This window comes from Miniopterus schreibersii, assembly GCF_964146895.1.
Source record: "Miniopterus schreibersii genome assembly, chromosome: 10".
Lineage (NCBI taxonomy): Eukaryota > Metazoa > Chordata > Mammalia > Chiroptera > Miniopteridae > Miniopterus > Miniopterus schreibersii.
This window is the reverse complement of record NC_138110.1, coordinates 60775186-60801187: the sequence shown is the minus strand read 5'-3', so window position 1 is coordinate 60801187 and position 26002 is coordinate 60775186. Positions and strand designations below refer to the sequence as shown.

General features: G+C 47.5%; 1 protein-coding gene across 2 annotated transcripts; it reads right to left on the bottom strand.

Moving 5' to 3' along the window:
* Positions 1–1731: 1731 nt before the first annotated feature.
* Positions 1732–26002, bottom strand: SNTA1 (syntrophin alpha 1). Of its 2 annotated transcripts, XM_081149206.1 has the most exons (9): positions 25837–25979; positions 25581–25734; positions 22333–22518; positions 8730–8934; positions 5754–5961; positions 5486–5616; positions 3375–3571; positions 2469–2656; positions 1732–2385 (listed from the first exon to the last, which is right to left on the bottom strand). In XM_081149206.1, the coding sequence occupies exons 1-9, from the start codon at positions 25888–25890 to the stop codon at positions 2293–2295; spliced, it is 1416 nt and encodes a 471-aa protein (XP_081005332.1). In that variant the 5' UTR covers positions 25891–25979; the 3' UTR covers positions 1732–2292. The 2 variants fall into 2 exon arrangements, with proteins under 2 accessions (XP_081005332.1, XP_081005331.1); XM_081149205.1 differs by having other exon boundaries at positions 25581–26002.

Sequence of the window (26002 nt, the reverse complement as noted above, 5' to 3'; positions counted from 1 at the left end):
TAAAGCATTTGTTATGAAAATTTGGCATCTAGAGATGTGTAGGTGTAAAATATACACCAGATTTCAAAGACTTAACATGAGAAAAAGAATGTAAAACATTCATTAATAAATTTTTATATTATGTGTTGAAGTGATAATACTTTGGATTTATTGGGTTAAATTAAATATATTATTAAAAATTTTTTCATCTTCTTTTTACTTTTTTTAGCACTAGAAAACTTGCAATTACATATATGGCTCACATTGTATTTAAATGGATAGGTTAGAGCCAGAAAGTGTCTAAGATGAATAAGGGCTTGAAGTCAGAAAGACCTACTTTGAAAGTTCAAGCTCAGACATTTCACAGGTATGTGATTTTGGACAAGTCACTCTCCCCATCTGAGTCCCCGTTTCCTTACATGGGCAATAGAGATCATTGTGCCTGCCACAAAGATGTGTGGTGAGGATCCAAGAAGGAAACATGTACAGTGTCTGGCAGACAGCAACCACTCTTTAAATGTATGCTATTGTTACTGTTGTCACTGTGATTTTTGGACAATGCAAGCAAGTAGGTTGTTCTAAACATGGCAACTCATATCCAGCCAACATGGTACAGCTTCCAAAGAATATTCCGATAAGCAGCTCCAAGGGTCCTCCCTGCTGCAGGAAAGGGGTTGAGACTTTCTATGATGGTTTTAAAATAGGTCCACTAAGTCACTGACGTTCTTTTATTCAACAGGTGGAAACTGCACTGGCCAGGTAGCTCAGCTGGTTAGAGCATCGTCCCAGTACACCAAGGTTTCAGGTTCAATCCCAGGTCAGGGCACATAAAGAATCAACCAATGAATGCATGGATGAGTGGAACAGCAAAATCAATGTCTCTCTTTCACTCACTCTCTCTCTCTGCCTCCCTCCCTCCCTTCCTCTCTCTTACTAAAAATCAATCAATCGCCCGGCTGGGCGTGGCTCAGCGGTTGAGCGTAGACCTGGGATCTAGGCGACCAGGGTTCGGTTCCCGGTCAGGGCACATGCCCGGGTTGCGGGCTCGATCAATGACTCTCTCATCATTGATTCTTCTATCTCTCTCTCTCCCTCTCCTTTCCTCTCTCTGAAATCAATAAAGATATATTTTTTAAAAAATTAAAAATCAATCAATAAAAAGGTGAAAACTAATTCCCCTCCCCTTGAGTGTGTGTTGGGCTTACTGCCTCACTTCTAATGAACAGAATAAAGCACAAGTGACAGTATGTGACATCCAAGACTGGGTCATAAGAGACACTGTGGGTTCCTCTTGACTCTCTCTTCTGTGTCACTCACTCTAGTGGAAGCCAACTGCCTTGTCATAAGCATATTCAAGCAGTCCTATGGTTAGGTCCATGTGGTGAGGAACTGAGGCATCCTGCCAATAGCAGTGAGTGAGCAATATTGGAAACAGATCCTCTAGCCTCAGTCAAGCCTTCAGATGAGTGCAGCCCCAGCCAACATATTGACTACAACCTCATGATAGAGCCTGAGATAAGAACAACCCAGCTTAGCCTCTCTCAAATTCCTAACCCAAAGATCTTGAAAGAGAATAAATGTTTGTTGCTTTAAGCTGCTAAATTAGGGGGTAATTTGTTATGCAACAATAGAAAGCCGGTACACTCTCTTTGGCCCTGGGGTTACAGGACTGCTTTTCTCCCAGGGAAGGGGCTCCAGTCTTGGGTCTTGTCCATCTTGGAACTTTGGGGACCACCACAGGACTCAAAGGTCAAGGCACAAACCACAGACACTAGGCCAGGCTGCCTATGGCTCACAGGCTGTTTATTTATCCAAGACTAAGGAGGAAAGAGAGGATGAGGGGAAACCACATGCCCCAAGGTGGTGGAGCTGAGGACAGAAATGAATAGAAAGGCTCCTCTTTCTCTTGCCTCAGACCCCAGGGAACTCCAGCTTCAGATGGGGCCTCTGGGGGTGGCTTTGGGGCCTCTCGGAGACGTGGCAGTTGTTGGCTGGGGTCAGGATCCCCACAGGGGCAGGTCCCAGGCTTGGAATGGCTTCTGTGTACACAAAATATCTCTCTGCAAAAGGCACTGGTGGGGAGGTGGGGGCGGGGCAACAGGGAGACTACCCCATCACAGCAGGATCCACTGTCCTGAATCTGGGTCCCAGTCCCCAAGACTATCCCAGCCTCCTCAGGGGCTGGATCTCTCTGCACCCTTGTTCCTTTCCTCTCCTGTCCCTCAGCCCAGTGGTGAGCAGGCAGTCAGTGGTGGGCCTGGTCAGGCCATGGGGTGGACACCCCCTCCTTGGGGCTAGTGCATCTGGCGAATTCTAGGCCAAAAGTCCAAGGCGGGTGACTTTGGCTGAGAGGAAGGAGTGGATGATGAAGACCATGGTTTTGGGGCACGAATGCAGGTCCAGCTGCTGCAGGGTAAATAGAGAAAAGGTCAGGAACTCCATCTAGCCTGGCCTCCAGGAGACCATAGCCCTCCTCCCCCACCACTTACAATCTCTCCTTCAGTGCCCCCGAAGTCCAGGAATAGGAGACTGGCACCATCGTCCGAGGACATCTGCAACTTCTCAAAGGGCTGTCGGAGAAGCACATCTTGGGCCGCACCTGGCTCAGCTGCCCACAGTGTGAAGCCCTTGTCAATGTGCACGGAGAGGCTGCAGGGACGGCCGTTCCACGTGCAGGCTGCAGGGAGAGCACATGGGCATGGGGAGGGCACGTGGAATGGGCACGGCTGGCCCTCAGAGACCATAAGCCCTACCACTAACCCCAACTGGCAACTCCAAAAAATGGGGCTTGAATACTACCACAGATGGGAAACTCACTTCATGCCATCTATACATACACCCTGCAGAGAGTCACCCCCACCCTAAAATAAGGAAGGTTAGCCCAGAGAAAAATCATACCCCACTTCTAGTGCACCGAAAGTGGAAAGGGGGAGTTTAAACTCTGCATGGACAGGAGGCCCACTCCCTATAAAGGCATCAGAAGACCCACCAACATGGTCCTTGGAGACCTTAGGAACCTGCAGAATTGCCCAGTTAAATGTGAATTTCAGGTAAACAATGGATAATTTCAACATTCTTATATTAAAGAAATATTTGTTGTTTATCTGAAATTCAAATTTAAGTGGACATCCTGTATTTTATTCTGGTAATCCTACTCCAAATGCCATCTCTCAAATTCTCATCAGCAGAACCACAAAGCCAGGGCAAGAAAAACCCCAGGGAAAAGAGTCTTACTACCTACCAAGGGCACCTGCACACCTAAAACAGAGGGCCCTCGGAGACCCCAAACCCTACATTCTACCACCCTCCTGAAGCACCCTAAAGAAGGAAGCTTGAGTGTCTCTAAGGATAAGCGACTCACTATCAAAGAGGCACTCCCAGACCAACCAACCCACCTGTAGACACCTCCTGAACACCCTCAGCAGCCCGGTGACAGCCATCCACCAGCTGGCGGGTCCAGGCAGCCAGCTCCTGTGGTGACTCCACGCTGAACAGGTGAGTGTCCACACCATGGCGTGTGCCCGTGCGCAGGGCAAAGGAGAGCTCTGCATCGTAGGGCACAGAGCCCTTGGAAGGGCCTGAGTGCACCAGCCTGAGGCACAGGATAGCGAGGGCAGAGAGCTAAGCATGAGGCCTCAGGCAGCACCTAATGCAGGGACAGGACTTCTAGACCAGCACTGATTGGCATAGATCATCTCCTGCCACCCTCCCCCTCGCTCCCTCAGCTCCAGCTGCACCAGTGTCTTCAAATACACCTAACACACTCCTGCCTCGGCACCTTTACACGTGCTGTTCCTTCTGCCGAGTGCACTCTTCCCTGATTATCTACATTGCTCATCCCTCACTTCCTTCAGACCTTTGCTCAAACGTCATCTCCTCTGAGAAGCCCTCCCTGACCTCCCTGTATAACACGGTACCCCTGCCACTCACTAGCCTTACATTTCATCATAGTACCAAAAATTATGCTTATTTCTTATTTGTTTCATTTAGGGTTTGACCGTCTTTTTCACTAGAATATCATCTAGGGTACAAATTTTAATCTAATTTGTTCACCACTATATTCTTAGCAACTAAAACAATGCCCATCATATAGTAGGTGTTCAGTAGACATTTGTGGCCTGAATTAATGAGTCACGGATTAGGTCAGCAATCCATGACCTGCTTGACCCTAGTATAGCAGCAGGCTTCTGACACATGGGCCACAGCCTAGCTCAGGGTGAGGAGATATGGGTGACAAGGGCCCAGACCCTGATTGATTCCCACTTTCTGTGTGACCTTGGACAGCTCACTGCCCCTCTCTGGGCAACAGACTTCAGAGTTCTGAACCATAGCCCTCTTTGCTCCTCACTCTATACCCTCTCTCTCGTAGCTTCAGTTTCCCTTTGGAGCTGCTGGTGATGCCTAGTCCCCCACTTTCCAGCCCTGAGCCATAGACCCACAAGTCCCCAAGCTTCCTATCCAAGCTCCCTACCCATCCCCCATACACTCTGAACTCAACTAAGCGGTTTTGCTCCAACCCCCTCCCTTTGTACTCCCACCCCTAGTCCCACTGCCTGCCCAGGCAGAAGCTCCAAGCCTCCCGTTCATCTGAACACCTCCCTCGCCCTCCCCATCTGGCAAACACTAAGCGGGTTAATTTTACCACCCATGTGTTTTTCAATGCAAATGCGGCCTTTCTTCTCCATCTGCTGCCTCTGCCCACCTCCACCATCTCTCGGGCATGACTGCAGCAGCCTCCCAGCTTCCATCCTGCCCCTCAGGTGCATTTTCCACCTGGCAGCCACAGGGATTCTTTTCAAACACAACCCGAGTCACCTTACTCCCAGGCTAAAACTTTTCAACTCTGCCACAACTTCTAAGATAAAGCTAACATTTCTTAACCAGGCAACAGAGGCTCTGAAAAATCAGGCCCTGCCAACTCTCTGTCTCATCTCTCTCCATTTCCTGCACAGATTCTACACGCTGGTTATATATAGTACACACATAACTCCATGAACACACTAGCCCTAATGCTTCTGTACCTTTGACTATGTTGTTCTCTCTCTATGAGACTCTTCCACCCCTTTTTTCAATAGCAAACTCCTACCCATCTGTCAAAGTCCAGCTCAAGTCACCTCCTACCTGAAGCCTTCCCTCACCAGGCCAGATAGAGTTAAGAGGTTCCTGCAACTCTGCATTGTAAAGGCTGTTCCTAGGTCAGTCTCGCCCACTAGACCTCGTGCTCCCTGATGGCAGAGACTATTGGGGTCAGCTCCCTGGCCCCCAAACCGTGCAGCACAAGGTTGGGCAGAGTAGGTGTCAATGAATGAGTGATTGGTGGGATTTCACATCCTGCTTCAAGCCCCCATTTTACAGATGAGGAAACTGAGACCCAGACAGGGTAGAGACTAGCTTCAGACCACCAGAGGAATAACTCAGGGACTGAAGTTCTCAGCTTCTGGGGCCCATCTAAAGCATCATCCCCTCAAGCTCTGGGTGAAACACATGCCTGCCTTACTGTGGGTACCTGGTGGTGATGAGTGGGGCAGTCCGGGCTGGCCGGCTCAGGGCCTCACGGGTCTGGGGGAGACAGCTGTAGAGAAGCAGCTCCTTTTCAGTCAGCAGGGCCAAGGTGGGTGCTGTGCCCCCACTGGGCAGCTGCAGGGGACAAGGCAGAAGTGGAGAGGGGCAGGGAGGGGAGAGGTCAGAGGGCCAGGATGGGGAGACAATGGGAATGGGGTCAACTCCAGGGGAAGGGAAGAGAGGGAAGAATAGGTCCCCAGCCCAGCAGGCACCTGCTCAGTCAGCCAGCCGATCTGCTTGATATCCTGGCTCCCAGCTGTGCTGGAAGCTGCCAGCAGTGCCTGCAGCTCGTCCTTGACCCAGGGTATTAGAGCATTGATCTGGGCTTGGATGGCAGCTGCCCACGACCTTGCAGTAGCCTCATCCATGGCCCTCAGGAAGAGGCTGCCTTGACCATCTGCCGAACAGATCTCCAGATACCTGCAGGCACAAGTGAAATGGAGGGGAGAGTCTGTCCACTGCTTCAGCTGATAAACCCTGAGATCTGGCCCAAGAAACCCCATCTACCACAAAACCAGAAGAAACCACAGGGGTGTCCATGAGAGAATTAGAGCAATACTCGCTGCTGGGGATCCAGCCACAGTTGTTGAGGTTTCATGGGGTCTAGGGACAAGAGACCATGAGATACACACACATAGGCATACACACACAAATACACATAACCAAACACGTGTGATAGGAGCCAAAATTATCACTGTGTGAGGATTCATTATCTTGCCCTTTTTTTCCTAGTTTCTAAGGAGAAGGCCTGTCTAGCTGAGCCAGCTCTCAGGTTTTCCTTTGAGGTACAGAACCAAAGTGATGCACTAATTAGGCCAACTTGGTCTACATAAAAAGAGTTAGTGGAGTAGGGAAAGGGGAAAGAGATGAAAAGCCATGCAGGCAAGTGTTGGGAAAGGTTTTCAGGGATGTCCCAGAGGAACAGTGACAGGGAGAGGATTTTAAAATGTTCTGTGGGACATGAAAGATTCACTCCCCTTTGGCCTTTCTGTAACAGATGGGATGGGGCAGAAACAGGATGATGGCTCACACAACACCCACTCTGACCCCCCTCACCTTTGCTTTTCTCTACTGAAGAGCTAGAAAGCAAAATACTTTAATTCCCAGACTCCCTTGCAGCTAGGGTTGGCCATGTGACCCAGTTCTAAACAATAAGATAGAAGTCCCTTCCTAAATGAAAGGTAACACTTCCCTGGATGTGGCAGTTAGTCTCCAAAGATGGCCTCCAACTAATCCGTCCCCCCTGTACACACGGTCCACTTCTCTCATCAAGGGGTGAAGTTTACTTCTCCTCTCCTTGACCTTATAACTTGGTTTGACAAATAAAATGTGGCAAAAGTGACATTTTGGGATATCCCCAGGTCACCATGAAATCCAACTACCCTGAGAGGGAGAACAAGCTGTCCACCTGGACAGGCCGTACAGAAGGAGAAATGCTCAGCCCGCCCCTGGCTGCTCCAACCATCCCAGCGAAGGCAGCAGACATGTGGGTACAGCAGCCACCTTAGACTTCCAGCCCCAGCTGGTACTACACAGAGCAGAAGAACTGGCAAGCTGCGCCAGCCACAGTTGAGAGAAATGATAAACCGTTATCTTCTAAGACACTAAAATTTAAGATGCTCTGTTATGCAGCAATAGAACAAAATACCAGGAGAAAAATTCCTTTCCCTTTTGCCTTCATCCTGTCAGGAATATGGACACATGCTTGGAGGTGCAGCCACATCCTGCCTCGAAGAAGAAAATCCACAATAAAGACGGCAGGAAAAGAGCTGGGAGCCTGACTCCTGAGGGCATTCTTGGGCAGTGACAGCAGCCTAAATAAACAGCTGACCCATGGACATTCTAAACATGTGGAAAAGTAAGCCTCTCATTTACTTAAGCCATTGCTTCTCGGGGTTTCTTACACTTGTAGCCCAGTGTAACCCTAAGTAAATGCAAAGTGTTATTCATTCTATTTTAGTTACCAGATTGTGTTCTTTTGACTGGGATATTGTGCTGATATGGAACCCCAGTTATATTCAAGCCACACATCCAATTACAGATGTATGCACATGGTCAAGCACATGTACGTATATGCATGTACACATATGAATATTAACATAAACACACACAAACACATGCACAAATCTACACCAATACCCTTGCAAAAGCTCACATATACACAAAAACACTTGTATTTACATGCCATCTACACATGCACATACATAGAAATACATGTACACACGTTTCAGGCGATGTCTGAGATTGGGCTGGAAACCACAATTAACCTAAGGTTCTGAGTCTCAGGAAGGACTAATAGCACGTCACCTTCACTCAACACAAAAGGCTCCTTGGTGGGACACCTGTAAGTGCCCGTGAATTACCACTTCTTGCCTCGTGGGGGCAGGGTAGGGCTGGGTCATCAAGTAGGGCCAGGAGATTTGTATGCCAATGCTGGGCATTTAACTGACATTGAGCCGTGGCTGTAACTAGGACCCACAGCACAGCCTTTTATGCCACCCCCAATATACACACCACCCCCAATACTGCACACCCCGCTTGACCAATATACACTCCATTCAACCACCACCATCACTCAGGCACCTGAAGCTTCTAAAACAGAGAGCTACTGGAAAGAGGCAAGTTCCAACCCTTCTTAGTCGTGATCAACCTTGGGCAAGTTACTTCTGCTCTCTGTCCTCATATAGAAAACGGGCTGAAATAGAACTTTGCTCACGGGAGCACTGTGTGTGGTAAACACAGTAATGTTGGCCGGTATCAATCTTATCATCCATGAACTGTTAAGGGCTGCTCAGATGTGAAGGATAATAACCTTCCATGGCCCTGACACAAATATTACCAGACATCTCAGAACCTCAACAGGGTGGGAAGAGACTTGATGGGATCCTTGAGTCTGATCACCTTATTTCACAATGGGGAATCTAAAGGTCAATAGGAAAAGACACTAGCTCGAGGAGAACCAGGATTGGAATCCAGGGCTCTCCGCAAAGTTCCTCCTCAGATGTGAGCTGCCCAGAGGAAGAAGAGAAAAGCAAAGCACACCCTCATCCCCACAACTTCACTCTTGCATCCATTCAACACCCATTTCTTATGCGCCTACCATGTTCAGGCATTGTACCTTTCCTTTGGCCCCACTACCGAACACCACCAGGGCATGCCTGTCTGAAGTGCCCCCACCCCAGGCTTACCTGGGCTCTGGGTCACTGGGGGTACACCTTCTCGAGACATATGCCATCTTCAAGGAAATGTGTTTGGCACCGTTGAGGTCTCGGGGTGGGGGGCCAGGGGAGGAAGGCTGCCGCTGAAGGGGTGAGGCAGGAGGCGAGTCCCAGCCAACCGAGGTCCCGCTGGCAGAGTTCTTGAAATATGGTGAGACCTCCTTCATGTACTTGACTGGTCAAGGGACAGGTCAGCAGTTACCACTGTGACACGGGCTCCCGTGCAGCACACATCACAATTTTCACTAATTCATTAAGAATTTAAGAATTTAATTTATGTCTAATATCACTATTCTTCTCTAGGCTAAAGTCTCTGACTTTATGGTAGAAAATACCAATATCCATGCTCTCATTTTTCCCCTGGTTTATAAAAGACACATGGCTACCTGGAAGAAAGGCTACATTTCCCAGCCTCCTTTGCAGATAGGTGTGACCACTGGACTAAGTTCTAACCAAGTAAGTAGAAGTGTCTGGACCTTTGGGACCCACTTCTCTGCCCAACTGCTTAAAGGGAACAGACAACCGCTGTAGCAAGGCAGTAAAAGAGCACCAAGAGGGAGGTCAGGAGATGTGACTGCTCTGCCACTGTCATTGTCTGCCTAAATCTCTTCATTCTTTTCATCTGCGGAAAAGAGGGGTTGGATGAGATAGTACTGTGGTAGAGGCTGCTAACTGTCCTCCAACCTAGTGACAGCCTCTCAGCTTAAGACTTCATTTTCCAGTCTCCCTTGCAGCTATATAAGTGCTCATGGGATCAAGTCTGGCCAATAGGGTGAGAGCAGATGGGTTATATGCAACAATCAAGTTTTGTCTATTAAAGAAAGGGGCAGACCCTTTCTTTCCCCCTTTTCTTCCCCCAAACAGGGTTGAGCTGGCTGGAACAAAGACTGGTGGAGCACCATCTTGACTATGAGGACATGAGCCACACTCTAAGGAAGGTTGACCAACAAAACAGAAGTAAATGGATACTGACACTTTGGAGATGTCAGGTCAGACTTGGACTGTTCCCTGAGAAAGCAAGGAGCTTCTATTATATTTAAGCCATAGTATGTTATGAGTCTCTTATTGTAGCAGAATAGTTCGTACCCTAACCAATATAGGTGCCTAGGGACCTTCTTAGCTCTGACCAATCATCACTGAGTATAGTGGACACCTTAGAGAATAGCATTGTCCAACAGAGCTTTCTGTGATTATGTAAATGGTCTATATGTACACTGTCCAATACAGTAGTAACTAGCCACATGTGGCTATTGAACATGTGTAATGTGGCTAGTACAAATGAGGAACTGCATTTTTTATTTTATGTGTCAGACAAGGTTTCCACCTTCACAGTGCTCTGAGCCTAGTGGGAGCTCCACACAGACACAGGAGAGTGGGCTTTTTATTTAATTTTAATTAACTTAAAATTAAATTCAAAAAGTCACATGCAGTTAATGGTGACCATATTAGACAGTACATCCTCATATTGCTAGAATAGCAGCCCAGACCTACTTCTCTGCCCAACTCACCCATGAAGTCATGTTCTGATACATGATCCCGCTTTCCTGGCTATGCTAGCTGGACCCGGGGTGAACACCTGACCCACACTAGGCTACCCAAATTGAGACTGGAGACATCCTAGACTGGTGTCTTGAACAAATTTACTATGGGGATCAACCACCTTCTGCTGTAGGCACAAAGAAGAGGGGAAAGCTGGTTTGTAGAGAAATAAAATTAGCGGAGATGCGCGTCGAGAAACAGGGAAAGCCTTGCCAGGTACCTGCTAATGTTCCAGTTTCTATACTGATCCTTTAGAAAGTCAGGCTGCCATGTCCACAGAAGTTATGACATTTACCACCAAAAGAGTCTTGATTGGGGCCTGGATCTCATGCATTTCTAAGAAAAGATCTCCTTAACACTGGCAGCTAAAAGTGAAAGGCAACATGATGACATGGTTAATGTGAGAAAAGCTTGATGGGAGTAGAGATTCAGGGACAAGTCAGTTTTCTTGAGCACCTGCTGTGTGCCAGGTATTGGACTGACCCTAGGTAGGACAGGGATGATAAACATATGACACTTGCTCTACCACTTCTTTATCCCTTGCTAGTGAAATATATCATGAATCAATTATAGTGTTCTATGGCAATCATTAATTAAGGCTGACCAGTAATAAAACATTTTGGTCATTCTTGCTATATCAATTATTGAAGTCTAGCTGCAAATAATAGAACATATGATAACAGTGCCTTAAGCAATAAAGATATTTATGATTTCACATAACAAGAAATCTAGAGGAAGGCAATTTCAGGATTGGTTCAGTGGCTCAATGACACCGGATTCGGGGTAAGCCTCTCTGCCATTCTCTTGGGCCTCCCCTCATGACCACAAAATGGCTGCCACAGCTCAAGCCAGTCAACAAAACCCAAAGCAGGAAATGAGACAGGCAGAAAAGAGGCTGTCTCCTAACACTTTCCTCTTATCAGAGAGCTAATATTTCCATGAAGCCAACAGGGCTGCAGGCCCACTTCTAGCACAATCATTACCAAGAGAGAATAGTCATGACTTAGACCAATTACAATTCAGCCTCTGGGACTGAGCATATTTTCACCCAATAAAATCAAGCTTCTGTTAGCAAGGAAGAAGGGGAAATGATGGGTAGGCAGGCAATCAAGTGTCTGCGACATGTGCCCTCTCATCTGGCCTATTCCCAATTCTCATGAGCAGCAGTCTCCTCACCTCTAAAATGAGGTCCTAGGAAGACAGTCAGTATATTAAGGTGGTTAAAAGACTTACCCACGCACTCTCTTCCCCTAGCCAGGTTGCCCCCTCTACTGCCCTACTGAAGGGTACCTATCCCTGCTACTCCTTGGGCAGCCTTCCTTCCTCTCCCCTCAGCCATCTGGTTTGCTAGTCATCTGATGTCTGTAGTCAAGGCTCAACCAGTATGTTCTTCCTGTGAACAGACAGGCGAGATGGGGTGAGGAAGCAGTTCTTGGCCCAGCTCCCTGGAAGAACCAGATAAGAAGCTATTTCTGTCACAGGAGATTGCCCTTGGAGGCTCAGATAGGATCCAAGGCAAACAGGAGTGAGAGTGAGAGAGAGTTAGAAACCCTATTGGGGTTGGAGGAGAAATTTTGTTGAAAATAAGAGGGTTTTATGAGAACTAAGCCTAGGCCCAAAGTTTTAGGGACTAGGCCTAAAAATGACTCATCCTCATCATTACAGCAATGACTTACCCCAGGACTAAATGTTGGATTATGTCTCACTAAATGTTGGATTATGTCTCAACGGACCATGGGAGTGGGACACATCACAGCCTATATGACATTCAAACCATCCTTTTCTCCTTGCTAACAGAACCCTGAGCCCCATAGGCTGGGCTTCTCTCAAACCCAAGGGAAGAATCTTGATTGGCCGAAACTAATCATGATCATTCCTCCCTCTTGATTGTGATTGATTTAGAAAGGGGCAGGTAATACAATTCTAGCCAATGAGATGTGAAGCAAAGTACACTCCCTTCCTTTCTCTTCTCTAGCCCTTAGAAGTTGCCGGAAGAGAAACTGGTCCTAGAGCAATAATAGTCACTTTTTGACTACAAGGGTTGGGGTTCACACACTGAGAATGGGGAGGCCTTCAATTAATCACCCTGAAGCCAGGCTGCCTGTAGGTATTCTGGAAGAAAATACATTTTATTCAATGTTTAAACCCTTTAGATTGGGTTCTTATGACTTGCAAACAAAAGCATCCTGACTAATATAGTCCCCACCCCCACCTAAGGGTGCAACTGATCTCCCTGCTATAACTAGTCATACCTCTACTCTGCTCAAAGCCCTGCTCTGGCTCCCCTGTATCCTTCATCCAGCTTCAGGGCTTTCCAGGACCTGGGCCCTGCCTACCTTCCTGGCTTTACCTCCTGCCACGTCCCTAATCTCACTCTCTAGTCCAATCATACTGACCTCCTTGGAATTCACAGAAGCTGTATGAGCTCCCAAACTTCCGTACCTTTGAAAATGCAGTTACCTCTGCACAGAATGCTCTTAAACCATTGTTAGGACATAAGACACTCTTGGATTTGAATTCCACGTCCAGCACTGTCTAACTGTGTGTGTGACCATGGACAAGATAATTCACCTCCCTGGGCCTCATTCTGCTAGTCAATAAAAAATGAATGAGCCCTTGCCGGTGTGGCTTAGTTGGTTGGAGCATCGTCCCACACACCAAAGGTGGTGGGTTTGATTCCCAGTCAGAGCACAAACCCAGGTTGTGGGTTTGATCCCCAGTTGGGCACATATGGGAGGCAACTAATTGATGTTTCTCTCTCACATCGATGTTTCTCTCTCTCTCCCCCGCTCCATTCATCTCTAAAAATTAATTTTTAAAAGTCCTTAGGTAAGGATTAAAAATAATAATAATAATAATATGAAAGAGGAATGACAGTGTCTACCTAGGAGAGATGTTAAGAATTAAATGAGATGATGTAAAACATGTGGCAAGAAATATGAGTTTCTTACCTATCAGCCACCGCTGCCCACACTTCTCAGAACTCTATTGTTATTTTGTGTATTGGGGTTGTCTCTCCCACCAAAATGGGAGGTCCCAGAGGACAGAAACTGGGCTTGATTCAAACCCAGAGTCAGTTTCTATGAATGAAGAAATGAATGCCACAGCAGGACAGGTTCATTCAGCAGGAGGAAGAAGGTGCCACAGCCCAGGAGGTCCCAGCTCAGTTCAAACACCACAGCTCTAGGAACCCTTCCCAGATGCCCACACTGGATCCACCGCAGCCATCACTTCTGCAGTCCTCTAGAGCCCACTCCCCTGTGTCTATGTGGAGATCTGTCCCCCACCAGGTTGGGAGCACTGGGAGGGTAGGAACCTCATCTGACTCATCTCTGTGTCCTCAGAACGCAGCAGGGATCTCCTATCCTATGTGCTCCACAAATGAACATTTGTCAACTTTGAAGCCTGAAAAACTGCTAGAGCCCCTGCTCACCCAGGCTGCCCCAGAACTGGGTCCTCCTTCTCCTTTCCCACAAGAGCATGCTATAAATGGACAGCACACCAGCTGGTGCTCAATACAGGGCTTGGATTTCACAAACCAATTGGCCTGTCCCAGCATGGGGGTGGGGTCTTGGGGCCCCAGAGTGTGACCATAAATAGCCCAGCTCTGAGTCCTCCTCTCTGCTCTGATTTCTACCTGAGTCACCCTACTAACCAGGGCCAGGTTGCCCAAAGGCGGCGGCCTGGAAAGCTGAAGGCACAACCATGGTACTGTGGCCAGCATTCTTGAGACTCCAAGGATAGACACAGTTGGTATCCACACCCTCCCCAGCCAAGATCCTGGCCCAGGAGCCTGATAAAGCAGTGACATGTGGGCCTTTCCTCCTCAGGGAAGCTGGGACAGACACACACGCTGCCCATTTCCAGAGGCCCCAATCCCCAGCTCTGCCAAGGAGAGAAGCTGGGACCTAGCCCTGACCCCAGGAATAGGTTCCACTAAAAACACAAGGAACAGAAAAGGTAGGACCTTTGCCTGGCCCAGGGAGGGAACATATGTGTTGCAGAGAAAAGGGGATACATCTGCACTTGATCTTAGCCAAAAGGCCAAGAAGTAATAGGGGATACATCTGCTTTGGTTCAATACAGTATCCCCAGTACTTATCCCAGTGCTCAATAAATGTTTGTGACTGAATATCTTGGCTTTGAGTCTTGGCTGAAGCCTGTCCTCTAAGCTCAAGCTGTTCCTTGTCTGTTCAGTTGGTGATCACTTACTAGGCCCCACCTGAAATTACATGATCTTTTCATTTGCTTACTAATTAATAAATGGCCTTTCTCCTCCAACCAAAATGTCAGCCCCATGAGGACAGAGACCTGTTTTCTTGTTCACTAGGGTATCCCCAGCATCTAGAATAGTACCTGACATATACCAGATAATCCATAAATAAGAAATTTGTGAAATGAATTATTATTGACAGGCCTGGGGCTTCTCAGCCTGAAGAGACATCAAATTGGGCTCTGGAATGAGGCAGGCTTGGGTTTTACTTCCTTGCTCTATGACCTTGGACAAGTGACTTGACTTTTGTAAGCCTCTATTTCCTCATCTTTATAATGGGATCAAAATATATCTACCTCCCAGTATATTGAGATTCAACACCTGAAAAGCACTTTGCCCCACGTGGCACAGAACAGGTCTTCAATAAACAGTAGTATGGTTAGTATTTCTGCTGCTGTTCTTAGTGTAATAGTATAAGGGGTTGAGCACACGATGTAGTGACGGGCAGACAAATATTTCAATCCAGGCCATCACTTGCTATCTGGTCTTAGCAAGTTCCAAGGTCTCTCTGAGCCTCAATTTTGCCTAAATAATAAGTACTAATACACCAGCCCTCTGAGTAAGGTACTATAAAGATTCAAGTCCAGGCTGCCCACCCTCCCACCCAAGATACTGTGGAGTGGATGTGGGATCCCAGCAGGCTCTGGGAGAGATGACCTTTAAAGTCCTGCTGGTCTAGCAAGGCTGGACTATAAATAGTCCCCAGCCCCTGGCAGGCCCTGAAGCAGGGTTAACCAATAGAGCCTAGGTTGCCACACTCTGGGCAAAAAAATCTCACCTCACCACACCCTTGTACAGCATAGGGGCACCATCTGTCAAGATCCTTAAGGCACATACCTGAACCCTCTGACTTAACAGTACCCTTTGCAGGGGCTCCGCTTCAGATAAATGCTCATAGGCACACAGAGGGGTCACAGCACCACTGTCTTTGGTTCAAGAGGCTAAGGATAACCTAAATGTCATGGGTAAGGGCTGCTAAATACAAGGTACAAGCTTCCTGATCCAGCCTTGTTTGTGACTATATCACCAGTACCTACATTGAGTTCTGGCACAGAGGAGGACTCAGTAAATATTATTGGTTAAATGAATGTAGGAATCTCAATAATGTGATATTATGCAATCATTAAAAAGAATGAGACAGAGCTACACATACTGAGTTGGAAATACGTCCTCAACTTGTTAAATGATAAAAGTAAATGTGGAAACTTTCTGGAAGAATGTGAAAATATCAACAGTGGTTATCTCTATGAAGAGGTAATTGTTTTACACTCTCCTGGGTTTTTTTTTAAATAGGCCTATATTACTTTCTGTATTTTTTTTTAATCTACTTTTTTAAATATATGTATACACCACCACATTCAAAATCATCTGAGCCAGGATTCAAGGATGAGGCCCTCATCACCCCTTCCAGAAGCAAAGAGTTCTAGGATCTTGGAAAAAAGTTACTTATTGAGCGCCTACTATCTGCCAAGCACCATCTCAACTCTCACAAACACATCTTTATCTAACCACATCATATCAATGAAATGGATCTATGTCCTTATTTAATAGTTGAATAAATTGAGTCTCACAGGGGTTAAATGACTTGTAGTACAATATAAATATTTAAGAACATGGGTTTTTGCATCTGACAGATCTGAGCTCAAATTCTATCTCTGCTACTGTGTGACCTTGAGCAAGTAGCTCCACCTCTCTGAGTTTCATTGTTCTCATCTGCACAATGAGATAAATAATGTACCTAATTCATAGGGGTGGTTTTGAGGAATCGATGAGATAAACATAGCACTGTGCCCAGCACATGAACAGCAGACACTACCATTACTATTATTATCATCATTACCATTATTATTTCCTCTCTTACCATCAGCAGCCAGGCTCACGCAGCTAATCAAGGCCAGAACCCCACTCCAGAGCCCCACAGGAATTTTAATCAAGATCCAGGGAACAGGCCAGGGCTGCATTAAGCCAAATTTTGGCTTTGGAGAGTCACATGGCCCAAAGCCCTTTGTGTGTGGTGTGTGTTCCAAATAATGTTCCCTTGAAAACAATTAGAACAACAGGTTGCTGCAGCCACGGTAGGACTGATCAGGAGCTACATTCATGACTCTGTCCAAGGACAGGAACCCCACAGGCACCTCAGGAGCATGGCATCATTTGACTAAGCCAACTAGGGTGACCTCAAATTAGCTGCAACCATTAATAACATCCCACTTTTGATGGTGGTGATGCACTAGGCCAAATTCGGGCAGGACACCTGGCAGCGTCCATCTCCCAGGGGAGAAGTCAGCAGGGGCCTGGACTTGGAGTTACAAGAACTCATAATAGAAATTTTCAATTAACCAGTGTCACCCCAATAAATTCAATAAAAAGAGGAAAAAAGCAAAGAAATTCTCAGGTGTCAGTCAATCCCAGCTTGAGCCTTGAGCCCCACCTTAAACATTTAGGAAAGTAAACTGCAATTGACAAGGTTAAACATTAAGTAGAAAGGGCCAGAGATGTACCCTAGTGATCATTCCCCACCCACTCACCAACATCTAATGTGTACTGGGCTCAGTGCCAGGCCTGGGGCTCTGAGACAAACTACACATGATTCCTGCCCTCAAAGGCCTCAAATTTACTGGAGAAAATAATAATGCTGCTGATACTGATGTGATGATAATAAAGGCTGACTTTCATTGAATGCTTACCATGTGGAAGACATTGTGCTATGCATTTCAAACACATTGTCTCATCAATGTGTTTATTTACAAACAGCAAATAAAATAACTAAGTATCTACTGTGGGCACTGGCCTCAGCACATTACACACACCTTACATGTATTACCTTTTAATCTTGCAAATAACCATACAAGGTAGGTGTTATTCAAGGCTGAGGCAATAGCGGCCTTTGCAACCAGACAGACCTTGTTTTGGATTCTGAGTCTGGCACTTTATTGGTTGGATAACTTGAAGAAAGTTACTTATTCTCAACAAACCTTGGTGACTTTGTCTGTAACACAGGGATTACAGCAATTCCTATCACTGTATGTGTCTTTTATGTACATATTACTCTATTCCTGTATCTTTTAAAAGCCTGATCTTTATGTGGGATGTACTTTCCCTTTGTACAAAGTACTGAAATTGACTTTATTAATTTGTACTGTCCTTTAGTATTATATTTTAATGCATCACATTAAAATTGCCTCTGTCTTGTCAGCTGCACTGGGGGTGAAGGGAGGGGAGGCATTTGGCTGTCCCCCCTTTTCCCACAGGCCTGGTCTCCAAGGACCCAGGCTGGCCCGGGCTCCAGGTCTGTGCACACAATGGGCCTCTCTAAGCAGCAGACAGAGGTGCGTTGGCTGCCAGCGTGGGCCCAGAATGGTCACAAGCACATCCCTGTGACTGAGAGCAGGCTCAAGACATTTGTGCAAACCCCTGACCTCACAGAGGAAAAAGTCCAGAAGGCAGATTGGGTTTGCTGATGCCCAGCTGAGCCCCTGATTTAGGCCAAAGAAGTAGGGATCTGGCTGGCACCCAGAGTTTGCCAGTGACATCTGTCCTAGGACATTCTCAGGGAGCTCCGTACCTACCAAGACCCAGGCCTCAGGAAAGATGTCCAGCCGCCCTGCCAAGTTCTCATCCAAAGGACAGTCCACCCTTCCATCGCCTCTTGGGGGTAGCCTTATGAGTGGGATAGGGGCAGGGAAGTTCTGAACAGTGTGGCCAGTGACTGGGTCCTAGCAGAGAAACTAGGCCCAGAGAGGCTCCCAAGAGCACTGGCTCCAGACTCAGGTGCTGCCCAGTCCTTACCTTCTCCATAGACTCCTCCAAATATCAAGGACAAGCCACAACCCAGCATCTTAGCTCCCTCATGTTCTCCAGGCTTCTCAGATCACCCATGCAATTCAAAGAGTCTTGACCCCAGTGCTCATCCCCACCCCTTTGCTGCCTTGGGTCAAATTACCTCCTTCAATAAGCCTGCTGGGCAGGAAAGCAGCTCAAAAAAGCCTCACACCTTAGGCTCAGATAAAGCTGAATTACTTCCCAGGCAACTCCCCAGGTGAGTCAAGTCACTTTACCCCTCTGGGGTTTTGCTTACATAGTTCCCCTCCCTGGAATGCCCTTCCTCCACCCTGTACTCACCTCTGCTTATTGTTCATAAAGTGCCACATCCCCTCCTCCTGGAAGCCTTTCCTGACGACCCAGAGAGAAGTGACCACTTCCTCCTGTAACACCTGGGCAGACCCTGTCTCAGCACCTATGACACGCTGATCTCATAGGTTTGCTCAGCTGTCTCCCCCTTAAGACTGAGAGTGGCCTCAAAACCACTTAGTAGAGCCCTACCCAGTTTTGCTCAGTGGTTAGAGCATCAACCCTCAGACTGAAGGGTCCCAGGTTCGATTCCGGCCAAGGGCACATACCTCAGTTGCAGGCTCGATCCCCTGCCCTGGTCTGGGCCCGTGCGGGAGGCAACCAATCGATGTGTCTCTCTCACATCAATGTCTCTCTCTCTCTCTCTCTCCTCCCTTCCCCCTTCCACTCTCTCTGAAAAGCAATGGAAAAAATGTCCTCAGGTGAGGATACTAACTAAATAACTAAATTAATTAATTAATTAATTAAATAAAATAAACCACTGAGTAGAGCAGTGTAAAGGGAGGGGAAAGAGAAAGCAGAAGAGGGCTCTGGTCCAAAAAGGAGAGTTAATAAGTTATGTTATGTCGATATATCTGACACCTTGGATTAAAAAAAGACAAATTCTTTGAAAGAAAAACTACCAAAGCTTTCAAGAAAAAAATAGATCCTCTAAATCATCTTATTAAAGGCATTAAAATCAGAGTTAAAATCCTTTCTATAATGGTGGCTTCCCTGGAGAATGCTATCAAACATTTAAGGAGGAAATAATATCGATTCTATACAAATGAGATAAAACAGGAGGGGAGTTACTAACATTTATAGAGTGCCTATTATGTGCCAAATCCTATCCTGGGCAAGAGAGAGGCCAAGCTCCACCGGAGTCCTAAGGCAGGGTTTGCCAAGGAAAGATCTTGCCCTATGAAAAGTCTTAAGAGAACATAAGCACTAGGGACCCTCAGTCCTGGGATGGTACACATGTTATTTCTCTTCCTTGCCATATCCATGGTACACTTTGCTAATCAATTCCAGCTCCTTTCTGCTGAGTCCAGATAAGACCTCCCAAGCCTTCTAAATATGGAACTCCCAGTGACCACCAGCAAAAGTGACACTCAGAATGAAAGCTATTGGTCATCTCTGATCTAGTCTAACCTCAGTCGATATGGAAACTGAGGCCCAAAGAAGGCAAGGATCTTACCCGAGGCCAGAGATTCACCACAGAACAGACAGGATTTTAGAAACTGATTTTTAAATAGTTTGTGTGGAGGAGACAGTGCTTATGTTTTATCTCTCCCACCAAATGGTGAGCTCCTTCAGGAGACGGCCTGGGTCTGGTTTAGCTTCTGACTCAATGCTCTGCACACCAGGTACACAGTAGGTATCTACAAATGTGTCTTGATTTAGTGAGGAAGGAATGGAGTGAATGAGTTAGATGGAAGGTTTGGGTATTAGCTCCTAAACCAGGAGATGCTTCAAGCATCTAACACTCAGAGATGCTACCTTCTCAGAATGATCCACACTGAGAACCCAGAGAGCAACATTCTCAACCTAAGGATGAGGGGCTGAGAGGAACTTTAGTGTGGATTAGAAATGTGTCTACAGTAGAAATTTTGCCATCTACAGGTTAACTTTCAAACAGCAAAAACTAAGAGCTTTTCAAGTAAACGAAAATACGACATTTTGATAGATTTCAACTGTTTAAAATTGCATTCCTGGCTATAAATATCAAAATAATGAGGCATCTGGGAAGAAAAGTCTCTTATATCCATATCATTTATGTAACTTTGCTGTTAAAATATGATTGATGTACTTAAGCTTTTAGGGACCAACACTGCAGAGTCAGCTTTTTAAAAATATGCACTGTCACGGGATGAAGGCCTGGGGAGAGGGTGGGAGCAAGATGGAGGGGGTCAATTGGGGGGGGAAATGGGACACCTGTAATACTTTCAACAATAAAGATAATTAATTAATTAATTAATTAATTAATTAAAAATAAATAAACATATGCACCATAGGCGCACTCTCCCTCCCAGGAGCACGCCCGCACCTTCCCCCCTCCTCTTCTCCCCCCATAGGCATGCATCTTCTAAACTCTAAGGGTCCCCACAGACTTGCAACCAGGGGAGCAATGGGCTAACCCCTGGAACCTGTCCCCAAGGCTCCCTTTTCTCTGACTCTCCAGTGAGCTGATAGCAGCCCTGTCTTGGCTCACTTCTTCCCCATAACATTTCTAGAGGACCAAAGCAGCCCCGCCTAGTCTCTCTCCAGTTGTTTTCTCTGTCCTAAGACCTTCCTTGTTTCACTGTCCCCAGCTTTAATAAACGTACCCTCAAAAATCAAAGATAGATATAGATAGATATATAGATATATAGATAGATGTAGATATAGATATAGATATAGATATATAGATATAGATATAGATAAAATGTAAAAGTAAAACAAAACTGAGAGCACCCTGGCCAGTGTGACTTGGTTGGTTGTAGGGTCGTCCCATGCACCAAAAGGTAGCAGGTTCAATTCCCAGTCAGGGCACATACCCAGGTTGTGGGTCGATCCCCGGTCAGGCAAGTGCACTCTTGCAGGAGGCAGCCAGTTGATGTTTCTCTCTCACATCGATGTTTTTCTCTCGCTCCCTCTCCTCTCTTTTCCTCTCCCTCCCTCTCTCTAAAAAAAATCAATAAAAAATATTTTAAAAAAACACACACATACACACAAAAACTGAGAAAGAATTCAGGTCAGGGACACAAGAATGCCAAAGATCACCCAGAGACCCAGAACCTGTTTACTTCTGTGGCCTCTTAGAGACCCCTTTGGGGAAACAAAGGCAACCTGTCAGGATCTGGGCCTGGGGCTCAGCTCAGCATGGCATTCTCCATCAGCCCCCGCCACCTCCCTGTGCCTGTTCTGGGCCATGAGCCAGACACATTCCTCAGGCCCCCACAACTTCCGGAACTGGCAGACTGGAGTTTGAGGAGAGGGCTGAGCAAAGCAGAAATCTCCTAAGAGATGGCAAAAGGCAGATACGCCACAACCACAGCAAGAGGCCTATAACAACCAATGGGAAAACTGAGGCCCAGAGAAGGCAAAGGTCTCATGCAAGACCACACAGTGAGGGGACAGTGGAGGGAAACCACCAAGGTTCCCCCACCAAAAAAACGGACACCTCCTCTCTGATTCTTGCTGGATTTGCTATTCTGCTACATAAAGGCCACGTCTTCTCCTAAAGGAAGGTGGGTCTCATGGTTTGAGGGCCCCTGAGTGCTGAAGAACCTCAGGAAAGAATCTTAGCAGTCCCATCTCCAGTCCCTTCCTCTCTCTCTCTTCCCGAGTCACTCATTGGGCATATCCTGCCATGAACCTTTTGTCCCATTCACACAGCCCAGCAAGGCAAAAAGTTATATCCCTGACTTACAGATGAGGAAACTCCAGCGCAGGGACTTGTCCGAGGCCGCAGAGGTAGGGAGCAGGACAGAGGAAATGAAAACCTTGTCTGTCTGGCTCTGTGCTGGCTCTCCCACCACCCCATGCTGTCTCAAAACAGGTCCCCAAGTTCTTTTCCTGTTTTCAGTCCTGCCCACCTCCCAGTCCCCACTGCTTGAGGCCTGGAGAAGGTAGCGAAGATCTAAACACCCTGGGTTCCCCAGTGCTTACCCTCCAGTACCACCTCTTTGCCTGTCTTCTTCAGAACCTGCACCGCCTCATCATGGGTGGCAGAGGAAAGGTCTTCCCCATTCACGGACAGGATGGCATCCCCAACAAAGAGGGCCTCCGTCTGGTCAGCTGCCAGGCCCTTGAAGATCTTGGAAATGAGAATAGGCATCTTGTTCTCCCGGCCCCCTGCACAGGCACAGAAAGAAGATGAAACTGAGGCAGACACACCAATGCCTGGGAGTCACATCGAGGCAAAATCATTTGTGAAGTTCTCCCGCAGCGTCCAGCCCAGTGCTGGGAAAGGGGAGGTGGGAGGGTAAAGAGAATTTCAGCAAAGAATTTTAGAAGTTTGGGACATTAACAATACTAGGAAGTTCTTTTCTTTTTTTTGAAGATTAAAAAACCTTTTGTTTATAAAGACTGAAATGATTATATGCAAATTTGAACAGGTAGATTGTACAAGAAATTGCTTGAAAATTCCTTTTTTGATGTCTTCCAAGAGTTGGATTCCATTATACATGCTTTGTTCTTTCTTTAGACCTGAAAAAAATATACGTTCTTTCAACAAGTGATTTATTCTTCCCTTTTCCATGTTTAGAAATCCTTGTGATCCCTTAGACAGTTCCTTTTGGAACAAACTTTCCTCTTTTCCCCCAGCCAGCCCCAGTGGGTTCACCTTTACAGGCTCTCGGGACTAGGACAGGAGTTAAAACATGTGAATGTTTCCTCACTGGAAAAAGTAATTTTCTAAATTCATAATGTTAGTTTGGTCACTGGATCTTTTGGGCCAATGCTTTGGGTGTTGACCAGTGTTTGTGTAGTTTACAAGGGGCTTCAGTAACTTTTTCTTAAATAGTTGGGATTTTAAGCAATTTTCCCTCAGTGAGGGAAACTCATTGATACCCCCTAATCTGACATTATGATGGAATTAGCTATTGCCATGGCTCCAAGTTTTACAATCCAGGATCCAGACCAAGGCCTTAAAGTCTAGAGATTTCAAAAACCTAGATTTAAAAAAACCAATACATTTTACTGAATTGCTTTATTGCTAAACTCTTGAATATCCTTTTAAAATAAGAAATAGTAATAACAGTTACTACTAGTTCCATGTACCAAGTGCCAAATACTGTGCCAAGTGTTGTCAGTGGTGTTTCACTGAATCTTCACAACACCCCAATCACACAGACATGCTCAGTTTCCTATGAGGAAAATTGAAGTGTAGGGAGAAGCCCCTTGCCCAAGGTCGTCCAACTGCTAAGTGGCAAAGCCAGTATGTATTTGAACTTAGGTCTCCGGGCTTCAGAACCAATCCTGTTAAACCTATGGCAGACTGCAAGTAGGACCCTCAGATATCACACCACTGGTCCATCCCTGAAATATTGAAGATGAAGTAGTGGCCCACAGAGGGGTGGTCATTATTCTAAGGTCACAAAACAAATTTGTGGCAGATGTAGGAGTGGAAGTCTCCTGACCCCATGTAGGCCCAACAGTTTCTTTATTGTTCTGCACAGAGCTGGAGGCCTAAGGAAAGGAAGGGGTTTCTATTTATATCTGTCCTGCTCTGCTTGAAACTGGGGACTTAGTTTAATGTGAAACTAGGATCATTCCTGGCTGCCTGGGCTGGACTGGACACTAGAGGGGAGGTCATCATGGCAATGGAGCTGGCACTTCCCTGATGCCTCCTAAAAGTAACTTCACCACCACCTGGAAGTATAGTGCTAGAGTGTAACTTTATGTGACCTTGGAAAGTCCCTGCTCCTCTCTAAGTCTACCTACAAAGAGGAACTGCTTTGACACAGTAAGTGTACAACTTCTGGACTGATCTGTTGCCCTACCCCATGCTGGAATTTGGGGCTAAGACTGGTGCCCACTCTCTGGATTCCCATTTCCCACTTTTAGACCCCTTTAGTTGGCTACATAGGGATTTGCCCTTCTATGGGAAAGAACCAACTCCCCCGGGCACTATCTAGTGGCCTGATAATTAAGGTTCAAATCCCAGTTCTGCCACTCATTGACTGTAATACTGGGGAAATTGTTTCTTTTCTGAGCCTCAGTTTCTTTACCTGCAAAGTAATGATTATGCTCCCTACTTTTACCATTCATTAGTTGCCAGGATGAAGTGGATCGTGAGCCTAGAGTACTGAGCACAGCACTTAGCACACAGTGATAACTGAGCCACCACCATCCCCACCCTCACACCCTGGCCAAAAGGTCTGGAAGCACAGGAACAGAGCCAGCACCAGGAAGAGGGAACAGTGTACATCCAGGATGACACCAGGGCTGGCATCCTTTCCCCAGGTAGATAGCACACTGCTGGCAGCTGAGACCCTGAGAAGTAATTGTGGTAGGAATTGTAAATCCAACAGCTGGGGGTATGCAGGGATTTTAAGCACTGTGTTTGATTGCTCTGGGAATCTCTCCTGGCCTTCATTTTTCCCTCTCATCTCACAGCAATGATTAACCAGGCACCTACTATGTGCTGGCAGGGTGACTGCTTTGGACTCCTGTTCTCATAGAAACATCACACCTCTATTACTAGCCTCACTATACAACTGAGGAAACTGAGGCCCAGAGATGGGAAATGACTTGAGTTCACACAGTTGATCCTGGACTCAAACACAGTCTGGTTGCACCCTTAAAAAAAACTGTCAGTATTAGGAGCTGAGAGCTCTCAAGAGGAGTAACAACAACTCTACGTCGGCCCCACTCAGTCCTGTGCAAGGAGGAAACTCCGAACCAGCTCTCTGCCAAGGTACACAGCCTTCCTGGGTGCTCAGATTTGTCTTTTCTGGCCCCGTCGGTGAGTCCAGCAGGTGCCTAGTCTCCAATCGCCCGCTGTGCTTTGAACTCCAGGCTTTACCCCTAGCCCCCACCTTGTTTGTGTCTCCCTGCCCTGGCGACCTCCCAGTCCCAGGCCCCAATCCCTTTCCTCCATCCTTTGCTTTCCTGGGGCCCATCTTGTCCTTGATGTCCACGCAGCCCCTGAGAGGTAACCGCGCTCAGCTCTCCCCGCCTCCGCACAGCTCCCCACCCACGTGTCCTTGGTGCGTCCCCAACCCCCTCCACACCTGTGCCTTTCGACTGAGACATCGGACTCTCGAAACCCTCTCCGACCTTGGTGCCCCGATGCTTCGGTTCCCTCCGTCCCCTCAAACCCCCTAACCCCCGGACAGAAGTCCTCCAACTCCATGTCCTCGGCACGCTGCCGGCCCCCAAGACCCCTGCGCCCTCGGTGCCCCCTCGCCCACCTTTGATGCTGATGCCCAGCCCGCCGGCATCGGCCTTGCGCACAGTCACACGGCGCCGCTGAAGCAGCAGCGCCTCGGGCAGCTGCGGGGGCGCCGCGCCCGGCTCCGCGGCGCCGTTGAGCTGCGCGGGCTCCGGCTCTCGCGGGGCCCCGGGCTCCGGGCCGGGCTCGCCGTCGGCGGGGCTCACGGTCAGCGCGTCCTCCGCCAGACTAAGCAGCACCCTCTGCCACCGCTCGCCGCCGGCCCCCGAGCCCGCCCCGGTGCGCAGCTCCAGCAGCCCGGTGCGCGGGGCGCGCCTGCCGGACGCCATCTTCCACCGAGCCCCCGGCCGCCGCGCCCGCCCTGCCCGCAGCGCCCGGCGCGCTCCGACCCAGCGCCCAGGGCAGAGGGCGGCGGGGCCCGGCGGGGCCGGCCGCCACCCT